At 53.7% G+C, this 19,530-nt stretch overlaps 1 protein-coding gene across 1 annotated transcript; it reads right to left on the reverse strand.

Moving 5' to 3' along the window:
- Positions 1 to 75: 75 nt before the first annotated feature.
- Positions 76 to 14,362, reverse strand: LOC101873235 (L-gulonolactone oxidase-like). Its single transcript, XM_031046567.2, has 12 exons — positions 14,287 to 14,362; positions 13,967 to 14,085; positions 13,247 to 13,372; positions 11,743 to 11,837; positions 10,374 to 10,464; positions 9,578 to 9,763; positions 2,832 to 2,939; positions 2,374 to 2,450; positions 1,655 to 1,804; positions 1,049 to 1,213; positions 509 to 599; positions 76 to 204 (listed from the first exon to the last, which is right to left on the reverse strand). The coding sequence occupies exons 1-12, from the start codon at positions 14,360 to 14,362 to the stop codon at positions 76 to 78; spliced, it is 1,413 nt and encodes a 470-aa protein (XP_030902427.2).
- Positions 14,363 to 19,530: the final 5,168 nt, after the last annotated feature.

Consider the following 19,530-nt stretch of genomic DNA (forward strand, 5'->3'; position numbering starts at 1 on the left):
GGACCATGGAGGACCATGTGTCCCAGGAACTGGGGGTGATGGTTGGTTTTTCCTCCATCCCCAACGTTGCCCCCATCAGTAAAACACCTTTTCCAGGTAGGCATTCAGGAAGATCCCCGTGGGATCCAGCTTCTCCCGGATGGAGCAGAATTTGGAGAAGGCTGGGTACATCTTCTCAAAGTCCTTCCGGGTGCAGCTGTGGGCCTGCAGGAGGGACAGTGTCTGGGAGAGCTGCCCATCACTGGCTCTGGAACACCCCACCACATGCTGTGAGAAGCCCCTGCAGAAGTGGTGAGACCTCTATCCCCTTATCCACATGCCCAGTGTGGGTAGCATCATCAGGAATGCCATCTCCTAGAGGCATCCACCTCCCCTTGGGACCAGTCTGATGCTGGAGACCTCTGATCCTCATTTAGTTGCAAGCTCCCCTCCATGAGGACCCATGATGGAAAAGGGGTAGGGACCCTCCTCTGCATCCCCTGTCCTCCCAGAACATGGCCATTGGTACCTTTGCCCAGTGTGGTCTCCCACCATACTTCTTCATGATGCCCTCATAGGTCAGCCAGTAGTTGAGGCGGGGGACATTCTTCCCATAGGGCCTGGAGCAGGATCAGGTAGGGAAGGCATTAGCAGGGATGTAGGGGGATTTGCACAACACCAGGGGAGAAGAACAAACCCAGGGACCCACCATGGGCTCTTTGACCAGCATTGGGTGATAAAAACCCTCTGGGAAGCAGCATGACACCAGCATTTGGCTGGTGGTCCCTCACCTAGGACAAGATGCTCAAGAAGCAGGGGTGGGTGACTCTAGGGTTCTCCAGGGCCACACCATCCCCTGTGGCTTAGTACCACAAATTGAGTGGGGTGAGTGGGCAAAAGTGCACAAGCTCATTCAATCCAGGTCTCCAGTGCCAGCCAGGAGCTGGTGTCGGTGTGTTTGAGCTGTGAATGTGCTGCTGCTGGGACTCCAGGCACAGTGACTGCTGTACCAGCACATTGACCCTGGGGGAAGGGGAAGACGAGGGGATGGAATGGGGACGTGGCTCACCTGTACATGATGATGTTCATGTAGCAACTGTCCCGCTGGAAGCAAGGACTCAGCCAGATGTCATCCCCCCGCACGAAGCGCACCTCCACGGGGTAGTGAGCCACCATCTTGGGGTTGTTCTCCAAGGCAGCCTTCAGCTCCAGCAGAGCCTCCTTCGTCTTCTCACTGCCCAGGAGAAGACCCCAGCCCCAGTTAATGGCACCATGGGCACAGCAAGCTCTCTTTGGGTTTGAACACCCAGCCCCACAGTTCCATCCCTGCCCCCGTGCTATTCAGGGGATGTAGAGATGCAGAGAACAGATGTGGATGAGGTGAGTCTTGGACAAACCATGGCATGCGTCCCAGCACATCCCCCCCTTGCTTTGGTCTCAAAGCCCCCAGACATGGTGTGGCATGGATTTGGTAGCCCAGGACAGGGATGCAGAAGGGTCCCCATGGTAAGCATGCAGGTAGGAATGGTGTCTCCTAGCCAGGTCCCTTTCTCCATGGTTTTGCTCCCACTCCAGGCATCCTGGGCTGGGGGCAGAGCACAGGCAGGGAATGGAATGTGGTTCAGTTACTGAATATGGCTGGGGATGGACAGGAAGTGTTTGCAGAGCCATTTACATGGGGATGGCCCAGTCTTGAACATGCTGCTTGAAGCGACACTCGTAGTTGAAGATCTTGTAGCTGATGTCAATATTCTCCACCCGGGAACTGAAGAGGAGCCAGAAGAAGAAGCGGTTGATCCAGCACACCAAGCTGGGCACAAAGGTGCTGCAAGGGAGAGAGATGGAGGTGAGTTCTGGCCCCAGAGATCACAGAATCACAGATTGTTGGGGCTGGAAAGGAGGTCACCTTGTGCAACCCCCTGCCAAGGCAGGGCCACTTAAAGCAGGTTCATTCCAGACAGGAAGTCTCCACAACCCCCCTGGGCAGCCTGTTCAGTGCTCTGAACCCCAAGTGTGAAGAAGTTCTTCCTCATGTTGAGGTGAAACCTCTTGTGTTTTACTTTACGACCATTCCTCCTCATCCTGTCACTGGGTACCACTGGAAAGAGTCTGGCACTATCAGTGCTGTGTGCTGTGTCCCTGTGCCCACGAGAGGGCAGTGCAGCCCCAGACATTAATCCCAGCCCAAACCCGCTCCTCCTGCACGGGAGCTTGCTGGAGGAGATGCTCCCCAGGGATGGAGTGCTGTGGGTCACAGTCCTCCCTTGCCATTTCCCTGGGACTCCCAGCAAAGCAGCACAGGTTTCAATGCATAGATGCAGAAGAGAGATGTGGGTGAGGTCAGCCCTGGACAAGCCTATCCAGCCCCAAACACTGCCCAGAGCATGCTCCTACCTGATCCAGAGCAAGAACTCCAGCAGGTAATAACCAACAGCATAATCCCACAGCCAGCTGGCGGATGACAAGGGGGGCTGCAAAACCAAGCAGAGGAAGATGGGGACTGTTAGGGACCAGCAGGGTTTGCAGCTTTCTTGCCAGCAGGCATGAAGGTGGAAGAACATGCTTGGATAAGGACCAAGCTGGGAGTGAGGGTTTGAGGACTGCCCAAATCTCCTGTGATGAATCAGGGACACATCCAGCCTCAGAAAGAGACCAGGCTTTGTCATGAGGATGCTAAGAGCTTGGATAGCCCCAGCTGCCTCTGTGTCCTGGGACTTTCCTTACTGTGGAGCACAGGCAGAGTCCATCCAGGCCCCAGATTACTGTTTCTCTCATCAGCCACCCCAGCATGCCCATCCCAGCTCTGTGTACAGGCCCTTCTCCATTCATGCATGGAGCCCAGAGGGACCTGCCTTGTTGGTGGGGTCCTGGTAGATGACACTGACGTTCTCACTGTGAGGGAACCACAGGAATCGGAAATACTGGGATCTCTTCAGGTGGTCCCCAAGGTGATCAAGGACCTGCAATAACCAGAGAAATGGGGCTGGTTGGTGACTGCCCTGACCCCAGGAGCAGGAATCCCAGGATGGAGGCACCTCAGGAGACTCTCATGGATGTCAGGGCAGGTCTGAGGTGTCTGTCTGCAGAGTCTCTCTGGGTTGAAGTGGAGTCAGTGCAGCCCTGCCATGCACTAAGGGGCCAATAGAGACCATGGACCCAGCATCAGGGAAGGGAAAAGGACATGTTCATTGTCTCCTCTACCTCAGCTGTAACAGAGCTCCCCATCCTGAAGATGCTGCTGGTGTTGCATCTGACCTCAGACCCTGCACCCTCCTGCAATCACACATCTGCTGCTCCCAAACTGCTCCTTCAGGCATTCCCAGACCTGAGGCAGCACAGATCAGCCATGGAACAGCTGGCTCTATGCTGGGGCCACCAAAATCCACCTCTTGCTCAAGTGTCAGGGGTGCCCTCCCCAGTATTCGCAGTCTGGCAGCACAGCTCTCTGCAGCACTGGGGCCCATAGGTGACAGGGAATGGAGCCAGGATGCACAGAGGATTGAGCTGGGATGCAATGGGGGCTGGAGCAGGGATGTGTTACATGACCCTGTCCCAGAGAGGTCTTCAAATGTCAAATTGACAGATTATTCATAAAGACACAAAAACAAGTCTTATGAAAGTCACAGAAATCAGATCCTTCAGCCCTAGCCCTTTTCCCCTGCCTGTGTGCATGGAAACAGAAGGACTCACTGCACAGGGCTATTTCAGCCAGGCCACCACCAATCCCTCTTGCCAACAGCCTCATCAACCACCCCTGCTCCTCCTGCAGAGATCTCCCACAGCTTTGCATAAAGGCTTAAAACACCAGCATCTTTGCTTCGAGGAGTTTGCTTGGCACAGGAGAAGGTGGGATGACCCATGGACATAACCCCAGGAAGGTCATGGCAATCTGAGCTGTGAAGCTGCTCCTTTCTAGCTGGGCTGTTTGAGTTATTTGTCTTAATGAGGTATTAATCACCAGGATGGGCTGCTTTAGCACTGAGCAACTTGCTGTGACCCTGCCATAAGGTGAGGGTCTTCATGGCGTCGCACTGCTGTAATGCCATGGTCCTGTTAAAGCAGGGAAGATGGGAAGACGAATAATATATCCATGTAATTGGTGAGCATTAATGCTAATGTTGGTGTCTTCATCTTCACATATGCAGCTCACAAAGAGCCACAAAATCTCTCTAAGATGTTCCCAAAACAGCCTGTTTTCATAGAATCATAGAATCCCGGAATGGTTTGGGTTGGAAGGAACCTTAAAGCTCACCCAGTTCCAACTGCCACAGGCAGGGACACCTCCCACTAGACCAGGTTGCTCCAAGCCCCGTCCAGCCTGGCCTTGAACACTGCCAGGGATGGGGCAGCCACAGCTTCTCTGGGCACCCTGTGCCAGGGCCTCAGCACCCTCACAGGGAACAACTTCTGCCTAAGAGCTCAGCTCAGTTTTGTGTCCAGAGCAGTCCTTTTGTTGGAAACTGTGAGCAGCTGCACAAGTACAAGTAGGGCAAAAGCTACACCCGCATGTTTTTGTTGGTTTGGTTTAGGAACAAATGCATCAAGTACTAAAACAAGTGGGTAAAAGAAGGATACCGCTTTCCCAAGTGATCCTGCCAATGCCTGTTTGCCTTCCAGCAGTGATGATTGAGCAGAGGAGCAAACTGCTCATGGGGGTGACTTTTCAGTGTGCGCTTTTGATCCTTGTGGTACTGGTCTGAGGGAAATAAGCCCATGACTTTGTAGGATAATTACAGCACAGCAGGCACGCCGGCTTCGGGAGTCCTTGGGTAGGCTGTCTGCTGGCTGAGCACTGGGGCTGCAGGCAAGGGTCAGGCACTGGGAAGTGCTGTGATGTGGCCCTGCTTGCAATGGAGATGACCCTGGGGCATGCAGAGTCCCAGGGGATTTTGCTCATCTTCATTTCCCTCTGAGGAGCTCAAAACAAATCCCTCTGCTTCATAAAAGCCGTGCCAAAAAAGCCGCTTGCTCGCAAACACCCTTGAGAGCACAGTGAGCCAAGGGTCAGGCACTGCGCCTGCTGCAGTGCAGGTCTGAGGGGCCTCAGGGAAAGGACAAGGGGCAGCTGCAGCCAAGATGCTGGGCAGGATGAAGCACAACCAGTCCCTAGCACATGTGTTGTGGGTCAGCAGGAGCAGTGAAGGGGAGCAAGGGAGCATGTGGAGTCACTTTCTGGAAGAGGAGATGGATGCTCAGCTCCCCCCTACCTTGCTGTGTGCTGCCTGTGCCTGGAAGGGTCCTACTGTGTCAGGGTACAGTGTCTGAGCCCCGGCTGGAAGGGTCTTTTCCATACACTGAGGCCAAAACCAATGACTCTAGAGAAGAGGGATGAGGTCAGGCCCAGTGGTGGAGAGGGGCTTTAGGCACTGAGTGGTCTTGGGGTATTTGGGCTTGAGGGATCCATCCCAGGTGCCTGGGATACCCACAAAGGGTTAGTGGTAGGAAGCAGGCTCAGATCAAATGCAGCACCTCTTAGCCCAGGTCTCTAAGCTGTGCACATCTGTGGGAGGTTAAATTTGTGCACAGGTTCAGAGGCAGATCACAGACTTCCCTGGAATTGAAACTCCTTGACTTATCACATGTAATACAAACCACCTCCAGTTCAGGACCCCCCAGAGCTGCAAAGGTCAGGGTGACAAGTATCATATCTGAGCCTGACCCATCCTCTTCAGCCTCCTGGGAGATGTGGGGCAAGGGGAGTCAGACTTCATCCCTGCCATCATCCAGGGATGCTCTGCAGGTCTCTCTGGTGACCTCAGTTGTGCAATGAACCCTGTCGGTCCCGTGCCTTGTTCCCGGTCATTGTCAGCAGCTAGAGCAGCTGAGTTCATCCCAGTGATAAAGATAATCACGAGGCCAGAAAAGAAAGCATGCAGATCTTACATAACCACAAATCCGAGCCCGGCTCCTCTGACACATATATTATTTGCAATGTCTTAGATAACTCAAGCTTAAATATTTCAAACAACCTGCTCCCTTGCCATTATTCCTTCCGCCTCAATGTGCTGCTCAACATGAAAGCTGGAGATCTGGAAGCAGGCGAGGAGCAGGGATGACCGAGAATTGATAATGGCATTAAATATTTATAGAGTGCATTCTTGTTTCACCCTCCTAACAGCCCTGAGGGACAGGGAGAGATGTGCATGGGGCATAGCCTGGGCAGATGATGCCGAGTAAGTTAAAGCTCAGCTTAGGCTACCTGCCCTGCTCAGGATAGTGGAGTTATCCTGCATGTGAGATAAATGTCCTAGCTAAAAGGCAGATTAGGAGGTGTAAAACAGCATTTACTACAGGAGCCTGGCTTGGGAAAGGTACTAGAGGGTGCAGGGAAGGTCTGAGCAGTCTGTCAGGTTGGGTGAAGAGCTCATAAGGAGCCAGCAGATTCCCACCGTGTTTAAACACGTTTAAATCCAGTTAAAGCAGGCAACTCTGCTGCAGGACACCAGGGAAGCTGCAGCTCAGGAAGCAAACAGGCAATTCACAGGCAAAATAATACCCCTGAGCCCATTAAACATGAACTCATCACCTCTGCAACTGGGAACACTGATAATGAACTCACTGCAGGCTGGGAGGGAGAAATATCTTGGTGTGTTTCCCTTTATTCCTATGTCTTCCCTTCCCACCCCCAGGTAAAATGAGATCCTGAAGTGCTCTGGTGCAGCTGCTCCTGGGGGGGGGGGGTGACGGCAAGCAGGCAGATGTGCTAATGGCTTTGAGTAACACACATGGACCTCTCTGTCCCATGGCACAGCACAGGGATCGCTGGGTTGATTTGGATCAGGGCTTATGGAAAAGATACTCCACAAGTGCATTAGATCCACATTCCTGGTCGTGTTAAAGACACCTCAATGGGGCACTGAATAATTCAGTCCTTAAAAAATTAAGGACAGTGTTTCTCAGAGCTTTACTGGTGCTGCAGCCCTGATCAATCCTGCTACAGATTTTGCTGCTTTTGTCCAAGGACTATATATTTTTCATGAGCCCAGCTTTACAAAGGCTTGTGCTGTTGTTAGCCAGGGCTGGAACTGGACCTGTGAGACTCAAATGGAACAACAGATGAGGATGCTGCTGAGGATGCACGAGCAGGGATGTCAGACCTCACAAAGGCAATCAGTGATTGAAGCAGATTCAAGCTCCTGGAGAGGTTCCTTTCCACCACCGCTATATTCCTCCTGGAGGGCTTTATGCCTCAGTTTCCCTATTCAGAAATCTAACTCCTTCCAGTGAATGCAGTTGAGTGCACACAACATTTAAAGTCTGACAGATCTTTCAGCTTGTAGATGGCCCCTTCACTGTAGGCTTTACCCTGTGCAACACTGCAGCCTCTGGTGATATCTAGTGCCAGAGACAGGGGACAAGCTGAGGGTTGCTCAGCTCAAGGCAGTAGATCCCATCCTGTCCTAGCTCGCTCCATCTGACTTCCCAGCACCATCAGAGTGGGAGGGCTCCAAGGAAATGCATCCAGCAGTTAAAAGGAGTTTTTACAATGGCAGAGACAGGGGAAGTGGGTTTGACTTGCTCTCAGGAGAAAGAATTCCTTCCAAGTGCTCTGTAGAAATGCCCAGTGGGCCTTCAAAAGGCTTGCTGAGGGAAGCAGATCACACCCACCACTGGCCACAGCCCCACGTGGAGACCCAAGCTCATAAAGCCCAGGAGTCTCACTGCCACAGAAAGGGACATTTCGTGCCTCCTTTGAGGAAAATCAGCCTCTGACAGACAGGTTCTGCTGGGGATGGAAAGCTCTGCTGGAAAACCACTCTCCAGCACTGAGCATCTCTGCACCAGCATCCCAGGACACTGTCCCCAGTGCCTTGGCAACAGGCTGAACAAGGACCTACACTTCTCATGCTTTCCATGGTCAATGAAGTGCCTTTTCAAAGACTTCATGGAAGACATTGTCTTCAGGAGAGACATGGCCATGAAGAGGGGGCAACAAGAAGAGGATGGACGGTGGGACAGCAGAGCTTGCCAAGGAGGAGACAACATGTGAAACCTTCAGAGCCATGCAAGATCATATGAGAGAGCAGGTCTGAAACCCTCCTCAGAAAGCCACCTCTGGGGATGTTCCAGGTTTATTACAATTACTAGTGCTATACACCTTAGTCTGGGTGACCTGAACCTCTGGTAAGACAGAGATGGGCAAATCCAGCAGCAAAATGACGATTGGTTTAAAAGGATTTTTCCGCCATATGATCAAGAAGCAGCTCCAGGGTTGGATCCTGGTAAGGGATTTGTTCAGTTTGGCCCTTGAAACATGTTCTCCATCACACTCTTCATCCCCAGCACAGTTTGTCCCAAGTTCAACTCAAAACCAAAGAATGAAACCAAACTCCACACTGGGAGATGGAGAGCTCTATCCTGAAAAATACCCAGACCTCGCACACAAGAAAGGACCAAGTTATTATCAAGAGCACGAGACTGTAGAATCATAGAATGGTTTGGGCTGGAAGAGACCTTAAAACACGTTTAGTTCCAACAACTTCTTCCTAAGAGCTCATCTCAGTCTCCTCTCTGTCAGGTTAAAGCCATTCCCCCTTGTCCTGTCCCTACAGGCCCTTGTCAAAAGCCCCTCTCCAGCTTTCTTATCAGCCCCTTTAGGCACTGGAAGCTGCTCTAAGGTCTCCCTGGAGCCTTCTCTTCTCCAGGCTGAACAAGCCCAGCTCTCTCAGCCTGTCTCCATAGCAGAGCTGCTCCAGCCCTCAGGACATCTTCATGGACCCACAGATACTCATGGACTATTTTAAGTGGTCTGTCTGTTGCTCTAAAAAGCAAGGCTGTCCCTTAGCCAAGCAGCAGGGCATGATGAGATGGGAGACAGCTCTTCTTTGGAGAGCACATGGCTTATGGGAGCAGCCATGCCCTGCGGGATGCTGCTCCTCTCCTCCAGGACTCTGCCTGCCTCCAGGGGTGCTGGCTCAGTGCAGAAACAGCTTTCTCCCTGGCTGTGCTCAGTACAGGCAGCACGTCAGCTCCTCAGACCAGGATTTCCAGCAAGGGCAATTTTCTCCAGCTGGAACATTAAATCTGCATTAGGCTTACTCATGCGTGCCTGGAGTCACCAGATCTCCGCTGACCTGCCAGTGCCTGCGAACACCAGGTTAAACAGAGCAGAGGCATTGGCTGATCCGTCTCGTGGTGATGCTCTCCATGGGCAGAAGTGAGTGCCGAGGGCGGCAGCACTGACGCCTGCAGGCTCCTTCAGCATCTCTAACTTGATTGTGCTGGAGCCTCTGTGCTCAGCCCTGCCATTGCTTGGAGGCAGCCCAGGGAAAATGAAGCTGATGGTAAACCTCCATCACTGCTCCAGTGGGAATGCTGGCATTGCTCAGCTGCCAAGGATGGGGCAGCCACAGCTTCTCTGGGCAACCTGTGCCAGAACCTCATCACCCTCACAGGGAACAACTTCTGCCTAAGAGCTCATCTCAATCTCCTCTCTGTTAGGTTAAAGCCATTGTCCTGTCACTACACACACCAGGGGTGCAACCTACACATACACGCGGTATTCTGTACCAGAGCACAGCCTTCCCCCAACCACATCCCTTCCCCAAGACCTCTGCTTATCCCCAAGGAGGCTTTAAAAGCCTCACCCACATCCTACCTCGGTGAGGGTGGAGGGGAAGGTAACCTCGTGCAGGTGGAACTGGGGCACACACTGGAAGGTGACTGTGAGCACAACGCCCAGGCAGCCGAGGTGCAGGCGGGCAGCCTGGAAGATGTCTGCATTGATGGACTCTGAACACTCCAGGATCTCCCCCGAGGCCGTCAGCAGGGTGAGTGCTATGACCTGCCAAGAGGAGAGCGAAGCTTCAGCCAGGGCTCAGTGTGCCCCATCTCCGTGCTGAGACCCTGCATCCACCCCAAAGCTTAGGGCTGGGGGCCAAGCGGAAAGACACCCATATCATGACCGTCATCACAAGGTGTGATGCTGAGCTTGGCTCCCCCAACCCATTGATGTGGTGACATTAAAGGACCCTTCTCTCTCTGGGGTACACTGGAGAAGCTATCAAATAAAGAAGTGGAACCCCCCTCAGTTACTTCACTTCTCCATAACCAGCAATGGAATTGCCGTATGGGAGCTATGAGTGGAGGATTTTTATATGTGTGTAGCAGAAAACAGACCTGGGCCCTGCAGGGATTTGGTTTTGGGAGGCTCCAATACAAGAACTGCTTTTCCTTTGGTACAGAGCTTATTCATCAGATTAGAAGACATAAAGCACAGGGATACAGGGGTTTTGAGCTGGATTATGTTTTGGCTGACAGATAAGGAGGTCCCACTGTTCACGGGGGACTTTGGGTTCCCCATAACAGCTCCATCCCATGGGAGATAGGACCCCCCCAGACCCAGACCATGTGATGGGGTGCTGATGTCAACACGCTCCTGACTTGTGTCTCACCTGTGTGGGGAGGATGCTGTGCTTGATCCCAGTGTTGTGTGTCCCTGTCCCGATGACACCAGCTGCTGTCACCTCCGAAACGGCTCCTAAGCTGGAAGCAAATGAAGGGCCTGGGTGAGGACCTCAGTGTGTGGGACACAGTGTGGGGCACAGCACACCATGGCAGGCATTACACCATGTGCAGACCCTACCCAACAAGCAGGGTCTTCCACCCTTCAGAGTACCCCACAGCAATGGGTGGGTTTGTTGGCCATGTGTGCACATCTCCATAGGACATATCTATCAGGATACTGCTGTAGTCCATGGGGAGGACAAGGCAGGTCACCAAGGTCAACTCATCTGTGTCCTGTCTCACAAGTCCCCATCTCTCCCCATCAACCTGGAGTGACTCACTGGGGCAGAGACATCCCTCCCACATGCATTCAGAGGATGCAGAGAGGAACCTGGGTTTACCCCTGAAACATCACTGTGGAGCAGAGCTGGAGGCAGCATCCAGAGGCTAATTCTGTGCACGAAAATCCATTCCTCCAAACACGGACATGTGGGGACGTGGGGATGGTAGAAGGATAAAAGATCACTTCCACCTCCTCCTCTGGGGACACCAGACACCCCAAAGCAATGCAGAGCAAAAAGTCTCCCACGCCTCCCAATAATATATTCCAATGGTTACTTGCCCTTTGCCATCAAAAACCCATTTTTAGCCTAGTTTTGTCTGCCATCAGCATCCTCTGCCCAGAGCTGCCTGCTCAGCCTCTGCCCCATGTAAGCCATACCTAGGAAGGCTGCTCTCATCTTTAAGGGACAGTGCACAGTTTTCCTTCTCACCACCCTCACAGGGAACAACTTCTGCCCAAGATCTCATCTCAGTCTCCCCTCTGTCAGGTTAAAGCCATTCCCCCTTGTCCTGTCCCTACAGGCCCTTGTCAAAAGCCCCTCTCCAGATTTCTTGTTGGCCCCTTCAGGCACTGGAAGCTGCTCTAAGGTCTCCCTGGAGCCTTCTCTTCTCCAGGCTGAACAAGCCCAGCTCTCTCAGCCTGTCTCCATAGCAGAGGTGCTCCAGCCCTCAAAGAATTTCTGTGGCCTTCCCTGGACTCTCTCCAACAGCTCCACACCGTATTGGAGGGTTGGTGGGGATAAAGACTCCCCTCGTGCAGCCTTCTGCTCTGAGGGAGGATCAGTGACTCCGTCATGGAGGGACTTGACCTGCAATCTGCAGATCCTGCTGGAAGACCAGATCCTGGAGCTGACACCCCCATTATACAGTGAAAGCTCTTCAATCATCCCTGTTTTGACACATCCCAGCAGTTGATCTGGGGCAGGACACCTGGGAGGATGCCCAGGGATGGTCTCATGCATGTGTCCCACTCACTTGGCCAGTGCCAGCCCGTGCTTGCTCAGCTCCACGTTCAGATCCAAGAGGAAGATCCCACCTTCCACTGTCACTTGCTGCTTCTCCTTGTCTACCTGCAAAGGATGGGATGGGAGAGGGGAATGTCACACATCTCAGTGGAGAAACACCCCATGAAAAACACCCCTGCTCTTCTCAGTGCACTTGATAACATCTGGACAGGAGAGCCACGTACAAGAGACTTGCCCTATCCTGATCTGCCACCTTTCTCAGACCTTCACCCAATCCAAACCTGGCCCAGACCCTGCTCCACTTTGCTCTCCCCATTGCTGGGGCTGTGTAATCTCTCCCGTACCTTCTTATGAGTGCTGCAAGGGAGAAGACATCCCCCAGCAAAGCTCTGTCTTCTGCTCTGCCTTCCTGCCCTTCCCAGCCAGCTCCTGGTGGAAGGAGCTCTCCCATCCCACTCCTGACAGACCGAGCTGCCAGGGAGGGAGCTGTTCCTTGATTACTCATTGCTGTTAATTACCACTAATGATCCAGCTCTCAGAATACACGGCTCGGGGTCAGGAGTTTTCATCTTCAGCTGTACACAGACACACGCATGCATAGGTATGCACAAGTGCATGCATGCACACACAGCAGGCATGCACACACGTACCTGTGCATGCACACACAGCAGGCATGCACACATGTACCTGTGCATGCACACATGACACGCGGGCACACATGAATGTACAGGGTCAGTTCTCACACTCTTTATAACCTGCCAGTCATGCAGCCCCAGGAAGAGCCCAGTGTTTTCCCAGGGAAGCAGTGACTCCCCAGCATTGGACAGGGTGCTGGGCCATCCAGCCTAGGTCATGCTTTGCCTAGAAAGGTTGGACCCAATATTCTTGAGGTCCCTTCCAACCTGGGATTCTATGGTTCCATGACTGCTGTCCCTACACCCTGGAGGTCTGGATGCAAAGCATCTCCCTCTCAGCAGCTCTCATTTTCCCAGAGTTGTTCAGGATATGATCCAATGGCAACCAGGAACAGCTGTTTCCTTCCCGGTGTCATCAAAAGGAGCAATCCCCCACCTGACACAGGAACATCCAGCCTATCCTTGCCAGGCTGCTCTCTCTGCCTAAAGCCTCTTCTCAAGCTTGCACCAAGAGCTGATCCTGCCAGGTACCTCCTCCCCATCCATCAGACTGTGCTGTGATGAGGACAGCATGCCAAGGTTAAGCTCTTGTTGAACACACACAAGGAAGACATTGTTTCTTTGCCTCTTTATAGCTGCTCCATAGGCTTCCAATGCTTTTACACAGAGAATGTGCATTCCCCAGTGTTGCACCAGCATTTCAGGGTCTGGTTTGGAAAAACTCCTGTCTGTGAGGAGAGGAAAACCTCCCCATCCTTTCACTTCCCATGCTGGAAATGGAAGTGTTGGTGCAATTCCTTCCAGCCCTTGGTGGCTGCAGGAACAGAGGTGCCACCGCACTGAAGGGCCACCACCCCACCTCCAATAAGCCAATCTCACCTTAAGGACCCTGTTCATCTTCCCCATCTGGATCATGAAGTCATCAGTGCAGGCGATGTCTGAAGGAGAGTGACCGCCCCCCACCACCTTCACCCTCTTGTTCCTCTGCCTGGCCATATCCAGGATCTGCAGAGACAACAGCATCCAACATCACCCTCATCGCCGTGTGCTAAGGGCAGTGCCAGAGGCACTGTGAGACATCCCAGGCTAAAATCTCACCCATGGTTGACATCCATTTACTTGGACAATTTGACATCAGGGGCTAAAACCACCCCTGGACCCCTCAGGATCATCTTTTTGGGGTTGGGCTAGATGACCTGTAAAGGTTCTTTCCAACCGAAACCATTCTATGATGATCTCAGAAGAAGCAATGCCCATCCTAGTGTGACAGAGGCATCTTAGAGGTGACAAAAGTGACACAGGAGTCCCACCCCTCAGCATGGCTGCTAGGGCAGGCAGGGGACCTCAGTAGGGTGCCAGATGCCGATGCCCAAGGATCAGAGTCCAACTGGGGCCAGGCATGCAGGGGTTTTGTATCTTTCAGGTCTTTGATGCATCTGAACATGTGCAGTTTGTTAGGATGGGCCATCTCCTGGGGCTAAGGGCAGGACTCGTGCTGGCACCACCTGTGACCTCTTGGACTGAACATGATGGAGCATCGCAGACCTTCCCAGCCTTTCCTCCTCTTCATTTCTAATAGGTTGTCTCCTGGATCCTTACCTCCCGGATCTCCTCCACTGAGGTGGGCTGGAAGTACAGCTCTGGAGAGGAGCCATAGGTCTTGGCCCAGTTCTGGAACTTGACTCCTCCTTGGCCGTGAACCTGGACCATAAAAAGGGCTAAAGCAGAAGAAAGCAAGTGCCTCCCCCCACAGCCCATCCTTTGTCAGCCAAGACGACTGTACAATATCCAGGTTTCCCAAACGATTAATTATTTATGGACAGAGAGCTTCATCTCAACACCTTGAGTCTGTAGAGCAGAGATGTGTCCATGTGAGCAAGTCAGAGCAGGCTTCCTTTGCAGTAAGGCCAAATGCTCACCTTGTGTGGGGTTGGCCACCAAGCCCCAGAGAAGATGGTGCAGCCCAGGACTGGATCCAATGTGCTGCCCCACCATGTCCCCATGTCCCACCGTGGCTGAAGGGGATGATTTATTCCCCCACTGCCTCCTGTGGTATCCTTCCTCCAGTTCCCTACAGCCTCCTGTCCATCAGCAAACCCTCCACCTCTCACCTTCCTGCCCAGGCTCCCTCCTCTGCCCTCAGGTCATTTTCCTTCTCCCCATCTCTATGATGGATTCAGCTCCCATCCAAAGGGCAGAACCACCTAAAACTGGCCAAACTGTTCCAGGGGGGCAGAAGGGGCTCTGTCAGGAGTGTCTACAGCATCCTTTACCCCTGCCACCACCTTTCCCCACAACCCCAGCCCCCCCAGGCTGATTTTAGGGGCTGGGCAGGGACAGTGGATGGCCCATCACCCAGCCCAGGGAGGTGACACTGCCCGGGGCCAGGGCCATCAGGAGGCTATTGCAGACAGCCCAGATAGCAGCAGGGAGCACTGGGGGTGAGGGGGATGTGGGGCTGGCTCACAGGATCCCCCGTGCAAGTTAAAACCCGGGGCTGGTCTCAGGGCCAGGGTACAGAGCTAGAGACGGGGAAAATGGAATAAAACCCCAAAACAACAAAACTGAGGAAGCAAAAAACCCGTGGGTTTGAGCAACCTGGTCTAGTGGAAGGTGTCCCTGCCTGTGGCAGGGTGGCTGGACCTGCGTGAGCTTTAAGGTCCCTTCCAACCCAAACCATGCTATGATAAAACACTCCTGTTCAGCAGCCAGAATGGGGCCTGATTTATCCAGGGAATCCATTGTCTTTCCTTCCCTTCCCCTTTTCCTATGTCTCGCCATGGTGATATTAGTTACTAAACCCCTATCATAGATGGTAACAAATCCACATCGCCCTGATCACAGTGCATAGCTCCACACTGCCTGGACCACCCTTCCCACCCCAAAACCTGAGAAAATCCCCTCTTGGCTTTTCCTCACCATCCCGTCGGTCTCTCCACAAGATGCTGTTGGAACAAGTAGGTTTCCAGCTGCTCCTGAACCGGGGACAAGGGGCGATCCTGGCCGGTTCAAGGCTGGCAGAGCTTGGTCCTGCCCTGGGGGTCAACAAGGAGCTTCCCTCCAGGCTGGAAGGATAATGAATAACCTTGGAATTTGCCTGGTTCTTTGGGGGAGGAGAGGGGCTGAGCCTTTCCTTCCTGGCTGCCAAAGCAGGATCCGGACATGGATTTGAACCTGGGGTTTCATGTCCTGCAGGGATGCTGCGAATTGAGGGGTTTGGGGAGAAGCTGCTTCCCTTTTGGGGGTCCTGGAGTGGGAGTTGCTCTCCTGAACCTGCAGCCTCTGCACTGGGCAAGCAAGGCCCTTCCAGGTTCGGGGGAACCCAACAGCAGAAGGGGGTGGGCTTCAGGCAGCGAGGGATGCAATGGTCTCACTGTGCTGCATCATCAAGGGCAAAACAAGCACTGAGGGTCTTTGCTCCCTGCCTCGCAAGGAGCAGGATGCTCCAAGCCTTGCACAAATGCCTTGCACCTCAGATTTGCTCTGCAGCCCCACTGGGAGCAGTGGAGGACAGGATCCACCCGGGTGGTGGGGCTGAGCCGAAGGACGGGCAAGGAGCCGCGCTTTGCAGGAGCTCCGCAGCGCTCCGTGGCTGTGCTTTGGTGATAAGCAAACCCTGCCCCATCCCTCATTAACGAAGGGATGATAACGAGTTTTCTGAGCCGGCTACAGGGGCAAGGTGACCTCGGGGAGCACTGCTACAGGTCCTGATGGGGCGGTGGCACTGGGCAGGGAAGCAGTGCTGCAGGCGGCTGCTTTCCCAGGGCCATGGATGCTCTGGGAGACCCAACCTCTGCAGCACAATCACAATGCAAGGAGGGGAAATTGCTTCTTAATTACAGAGCAGGAGCTATGCAGACTGGGAAGGACTCCCCAGCATCTCCAGCAGCTTTTGCCATGGGTGTTCCCATCCAGCTTCAAAGCCCCTTGACCTGCTGCCCATCCTGAAACCCTGCTGGGTTTGCAATGCAGCACATTAATGAATAACCCCAGCACACCTTCAAGCCCCCACAGACCACAATGGGACCATCTGATTGGGGTCAGACAGTGCCGTGGCTACCCAGCTAACAGCTCCTGGTCTAAGTGCTGTGCAAAGGTCACCAAAACCTCCAAAAAACAGCCCTCAAGGGGTTATTGATTAACAGTGAGGGGTGCAGGGGATGCAAGTGGGGAGAGCACAACCCACCTGCACTGCCTCAACCTCCACCAGCTCCCGGCTGCATCCAGGAGGGATGTCACAGCTCGGCTAATTACAGCTGAGCAGCAGGGAATAATCCAAAGGATGAAAGAAAAGAGTGGTGTTTTGACAGGTGTTGGAGCTGTTTGTGAATTTATTTGTGAATTGGTGAAATTTTGGTGGGATAAAGGATGGAGTGGTCTGCCCTGGAGGGACCCAGGGAGCAAGGGTAGCATCCAGACTGGTGATGGATTCAATCCCCCAGGTTCATCGTGGGGATCAGACCAGTGGTCAGCTCATGTAAATCCTGTGGTGTAAATGCAGGGCTGGAGCATCTCTGCTATGGGGACAGGCTGAAAGAGCTGGGCTTGTTCAGCCTGGAGAAGAGAAGGCTCCGGGGAGACCTTAGAGCAGCTTCCAGTGCCTAAAGGGGCCAACAAGAAATCTGGAGAGGGGATTTTGACAAGGGCCTGTAGGGACAGGACAAGGGGGAATGGCTTTAACCTGACAGAGGGGAGATTGAGATGAGCTCTTAGGCAGAAGTTGTTCCCTGTGAGGGTGCTGAGGCCCTGGCACAGGTTGCCCAGAGAAGCTGTGGCTGCCCCATCCCTGGCAGTGTTCAAGGCCAGGTTGGATGGGGCTTGGAGCAACCTGGTCTAGTGGAAGGTGTTCCCGCCAATGGCAGGGGTTGGAACTGGATGAGCTTTAAGGTCCCTTCCAACCCAAACCATTCTGTGATTCTGTGATAAATCATGGGAACATGGTGCCAGTGAATACTTTGATTGGATTTGCTTGGCCAGGGCATGAGGTTTGCACAGGGTAGGCAGGGCTGCAGAACCCAACATGGCCAAGGTGATGCAGGGTTATGGGTGGCTGTGGCTTGGTTGGGGCTCTCCAACACAGCTCAAATGGGGATGGAAGGAGGGAGAGGTCCCTCTCTGTACCCTCACTGACACCTCTGCAGCTCCTGGCACTGAGCTGGCCCAGCAGCTGGATCATGATGGGATTTCCTGCTGCTACCCTGCACTGTCACATCTGCACCAGAAATGGCCAATGTACCCCAGTCTGCAGCGCATCCCCACACTGCAGTGCATGACCAGTTGCAGTGCATTCCCAAACAGCAGTGCACCCGCAGACTGCACAGCCTGGGGGCTGGAGGGGTGAATGCACAAGGCTCTGCCTCCCGGGCAGTGCAGGGGTGTGGAGATGGGGTTTGCCCAGATATTTGGCTTCCCCACTCTCTCCTACCCTCTGGGGGTGCTCGTCCCCAGAGCTGCCTCTACCTGGGGGGTCCCAGAGCTGCTTCCTTACAGCAATGGGGAAACTGAGGCAGCAGCGAAGCTGCTTGAGTGCCTAAGCTCAAGAGCTATTCAAGCATTGTCTCAGGCCAGGCAGAAATCAGGTGGGGCTGTTCTTGGTCTCCTTTCTTCTCTGTTTAAAAAGGAAACAGTTGAAATTTAATTATGGGAAGCTTTTATTCTTTATTTCTCAATCTCCAGGGGCCTTTTTTCCTCTTTTACAAGTAAATTGCTTCCTTTCTGAAACAACCTCTGGAGGAGGGGAGGACAGGACTGGAGATGGAGCCTGTATGGGAGCAAGGAGATGGTGTCCCTTAATCCTGATCACTCAGCACAGGCAGAACCCTGCTGTGTCCTCCCTCCAGCTTGGGCATCCCTGCTGCCAGCACCTGTGTGTGTGCCTTGCAGTCTTTGAGGGAGAAGGAAACCAGCTCATTTCCAGGAGTTTTGGGGTCCAAGGGATGAGTGGAGCTGGTCACATTGTGCCACCCTCCTGCTGGGGTTGGTTTGGGTCCCCTGGGTCTGTTGATGCTGCAGTTTGAGCTCTGGCTTGACCCGTGCAAGGGACTGTTGGCCCCAGAGGGACCTTTGCCCTTAGCACCCAGCAAACGCCGTGGTTTCAGTCCCAGCAGGGATGAAATATTAACCCAGCATCCCCAAGTCAGAGCTGGAGCCATCCCAGAGTCCAGGGATGGGCTGGGTTGAAGTTTAATCAGGTGCCATCAAGCTTGGTGGATGCCAGCAGCCCATGGCTGGGTGCAATCCTGCCCCCCTGCACCCAAACCCTGTGGGGCAGGGGGAGACCAGCAGTGTGGGTTTTCCAGCCCATCCACTGCATGCATGGGGCAGGGTCAACTCTGCCTGCACCCTGCACCCCATGTGTGCACCCTGTGTGTGTGAACACTGCACCCCAATACCTGCATCATGAGCCCCGTGTGTATGCCCTGCACCTTTCTTCACCCTGCACCTTGAACTCTGCTGCCTGCACCCTGTAATCCAGATGTACACCCTGCATGGCTGTACCTGCACCTTGCACCCTGTATGTGCACCCTCACCTTGTGCATGCCATCCAGCAGACGTTGTCCAGTGGAGACTCATTGCAGCCATTGCAGAGACCCCAGTGGGGTCAGAGGGGCAGAAGGAACCATGTCATGTCCATCACTGCCACACTGTTGAGTGCAGAATGAGGAAGGGGGGATGCTCATGGCAATAGCAGTGCCAGAACAGGAGATGTGGGGGGCTGAGCTGTGCATCACCTTGTGAGCACCCCACAAGCAGCTTTGCACACCCAACCTCATGGCCAGGTCCCAGACACATCAAGTGCTGGTGCTGTCACCCAGGTGTTTAGGATCAGGACATCACAACTGGGGAAGAGGATGGAGCTGGAGGCTGGAACCTTAGAGCAGCTTCCAGCTGACAAAAAGCCTGGAGAGGGGCTTTTGACAAGGGCCTGTAGGGACAGGACAAGGGGGAATGGCTTTAACCTGACAGAGGGGAGATTGAGATGAGATCTTAGGCAGAAGTTGTTCCCTGTGAGGGTGCTGAGGCCCTGGCACAGGGTGCCCAGAGAAGCTGGTGCTGCCCCATCCCTGGCAGTGTTCAAGACCAGGTTGGACAGGGCTTGAAGCAACCTGGTCTAGTGGAAGGTGTCTCTGCCTGTGGCAGGGGTTGGGAACTGGATGAGTTTT

Source organism: Melopsittacus undulatus, chromosome 3 (assembly GCF_012275295.1).
Source record: "Melopsittacus undulatus isolate bMelUnd1 chromosome 3, bMelUnd1.mat.Z, whole genome shotgun sequence".
NCBI classification, from domain to species: Eukaryota; Metazoa; Chordata; class Aves; order Psittaciformes; family Psittaculidae; genus Melopsittacus; species Melopsittacus undulatus.

Bases quoted from the DNA above. Each gene is read 5' to 3' on its own strand.
- LOC101873235 (XM_031046567.2), bottom strand. From the start codon at position 14,362: ATGGTGGGGCAGCACATTGGATCCAGTCCTGGGCTGCACCATCTTCTC. The intron at 14,086-14,286 runs GTGAGCATTTGG...CTTCTGCTTTAG, and splicing joins GGTGGCCAACCCCACACAAG to CCCTTTTTATGGTCCAGGTT. The intron at 11,838-13,246 runs GTGAGATTGGCT...CATCCTTTGCAG, and splicing joins AGATGAACAGGGTCCTTAAG to GTAGACAAGGAGAAGCAGCA.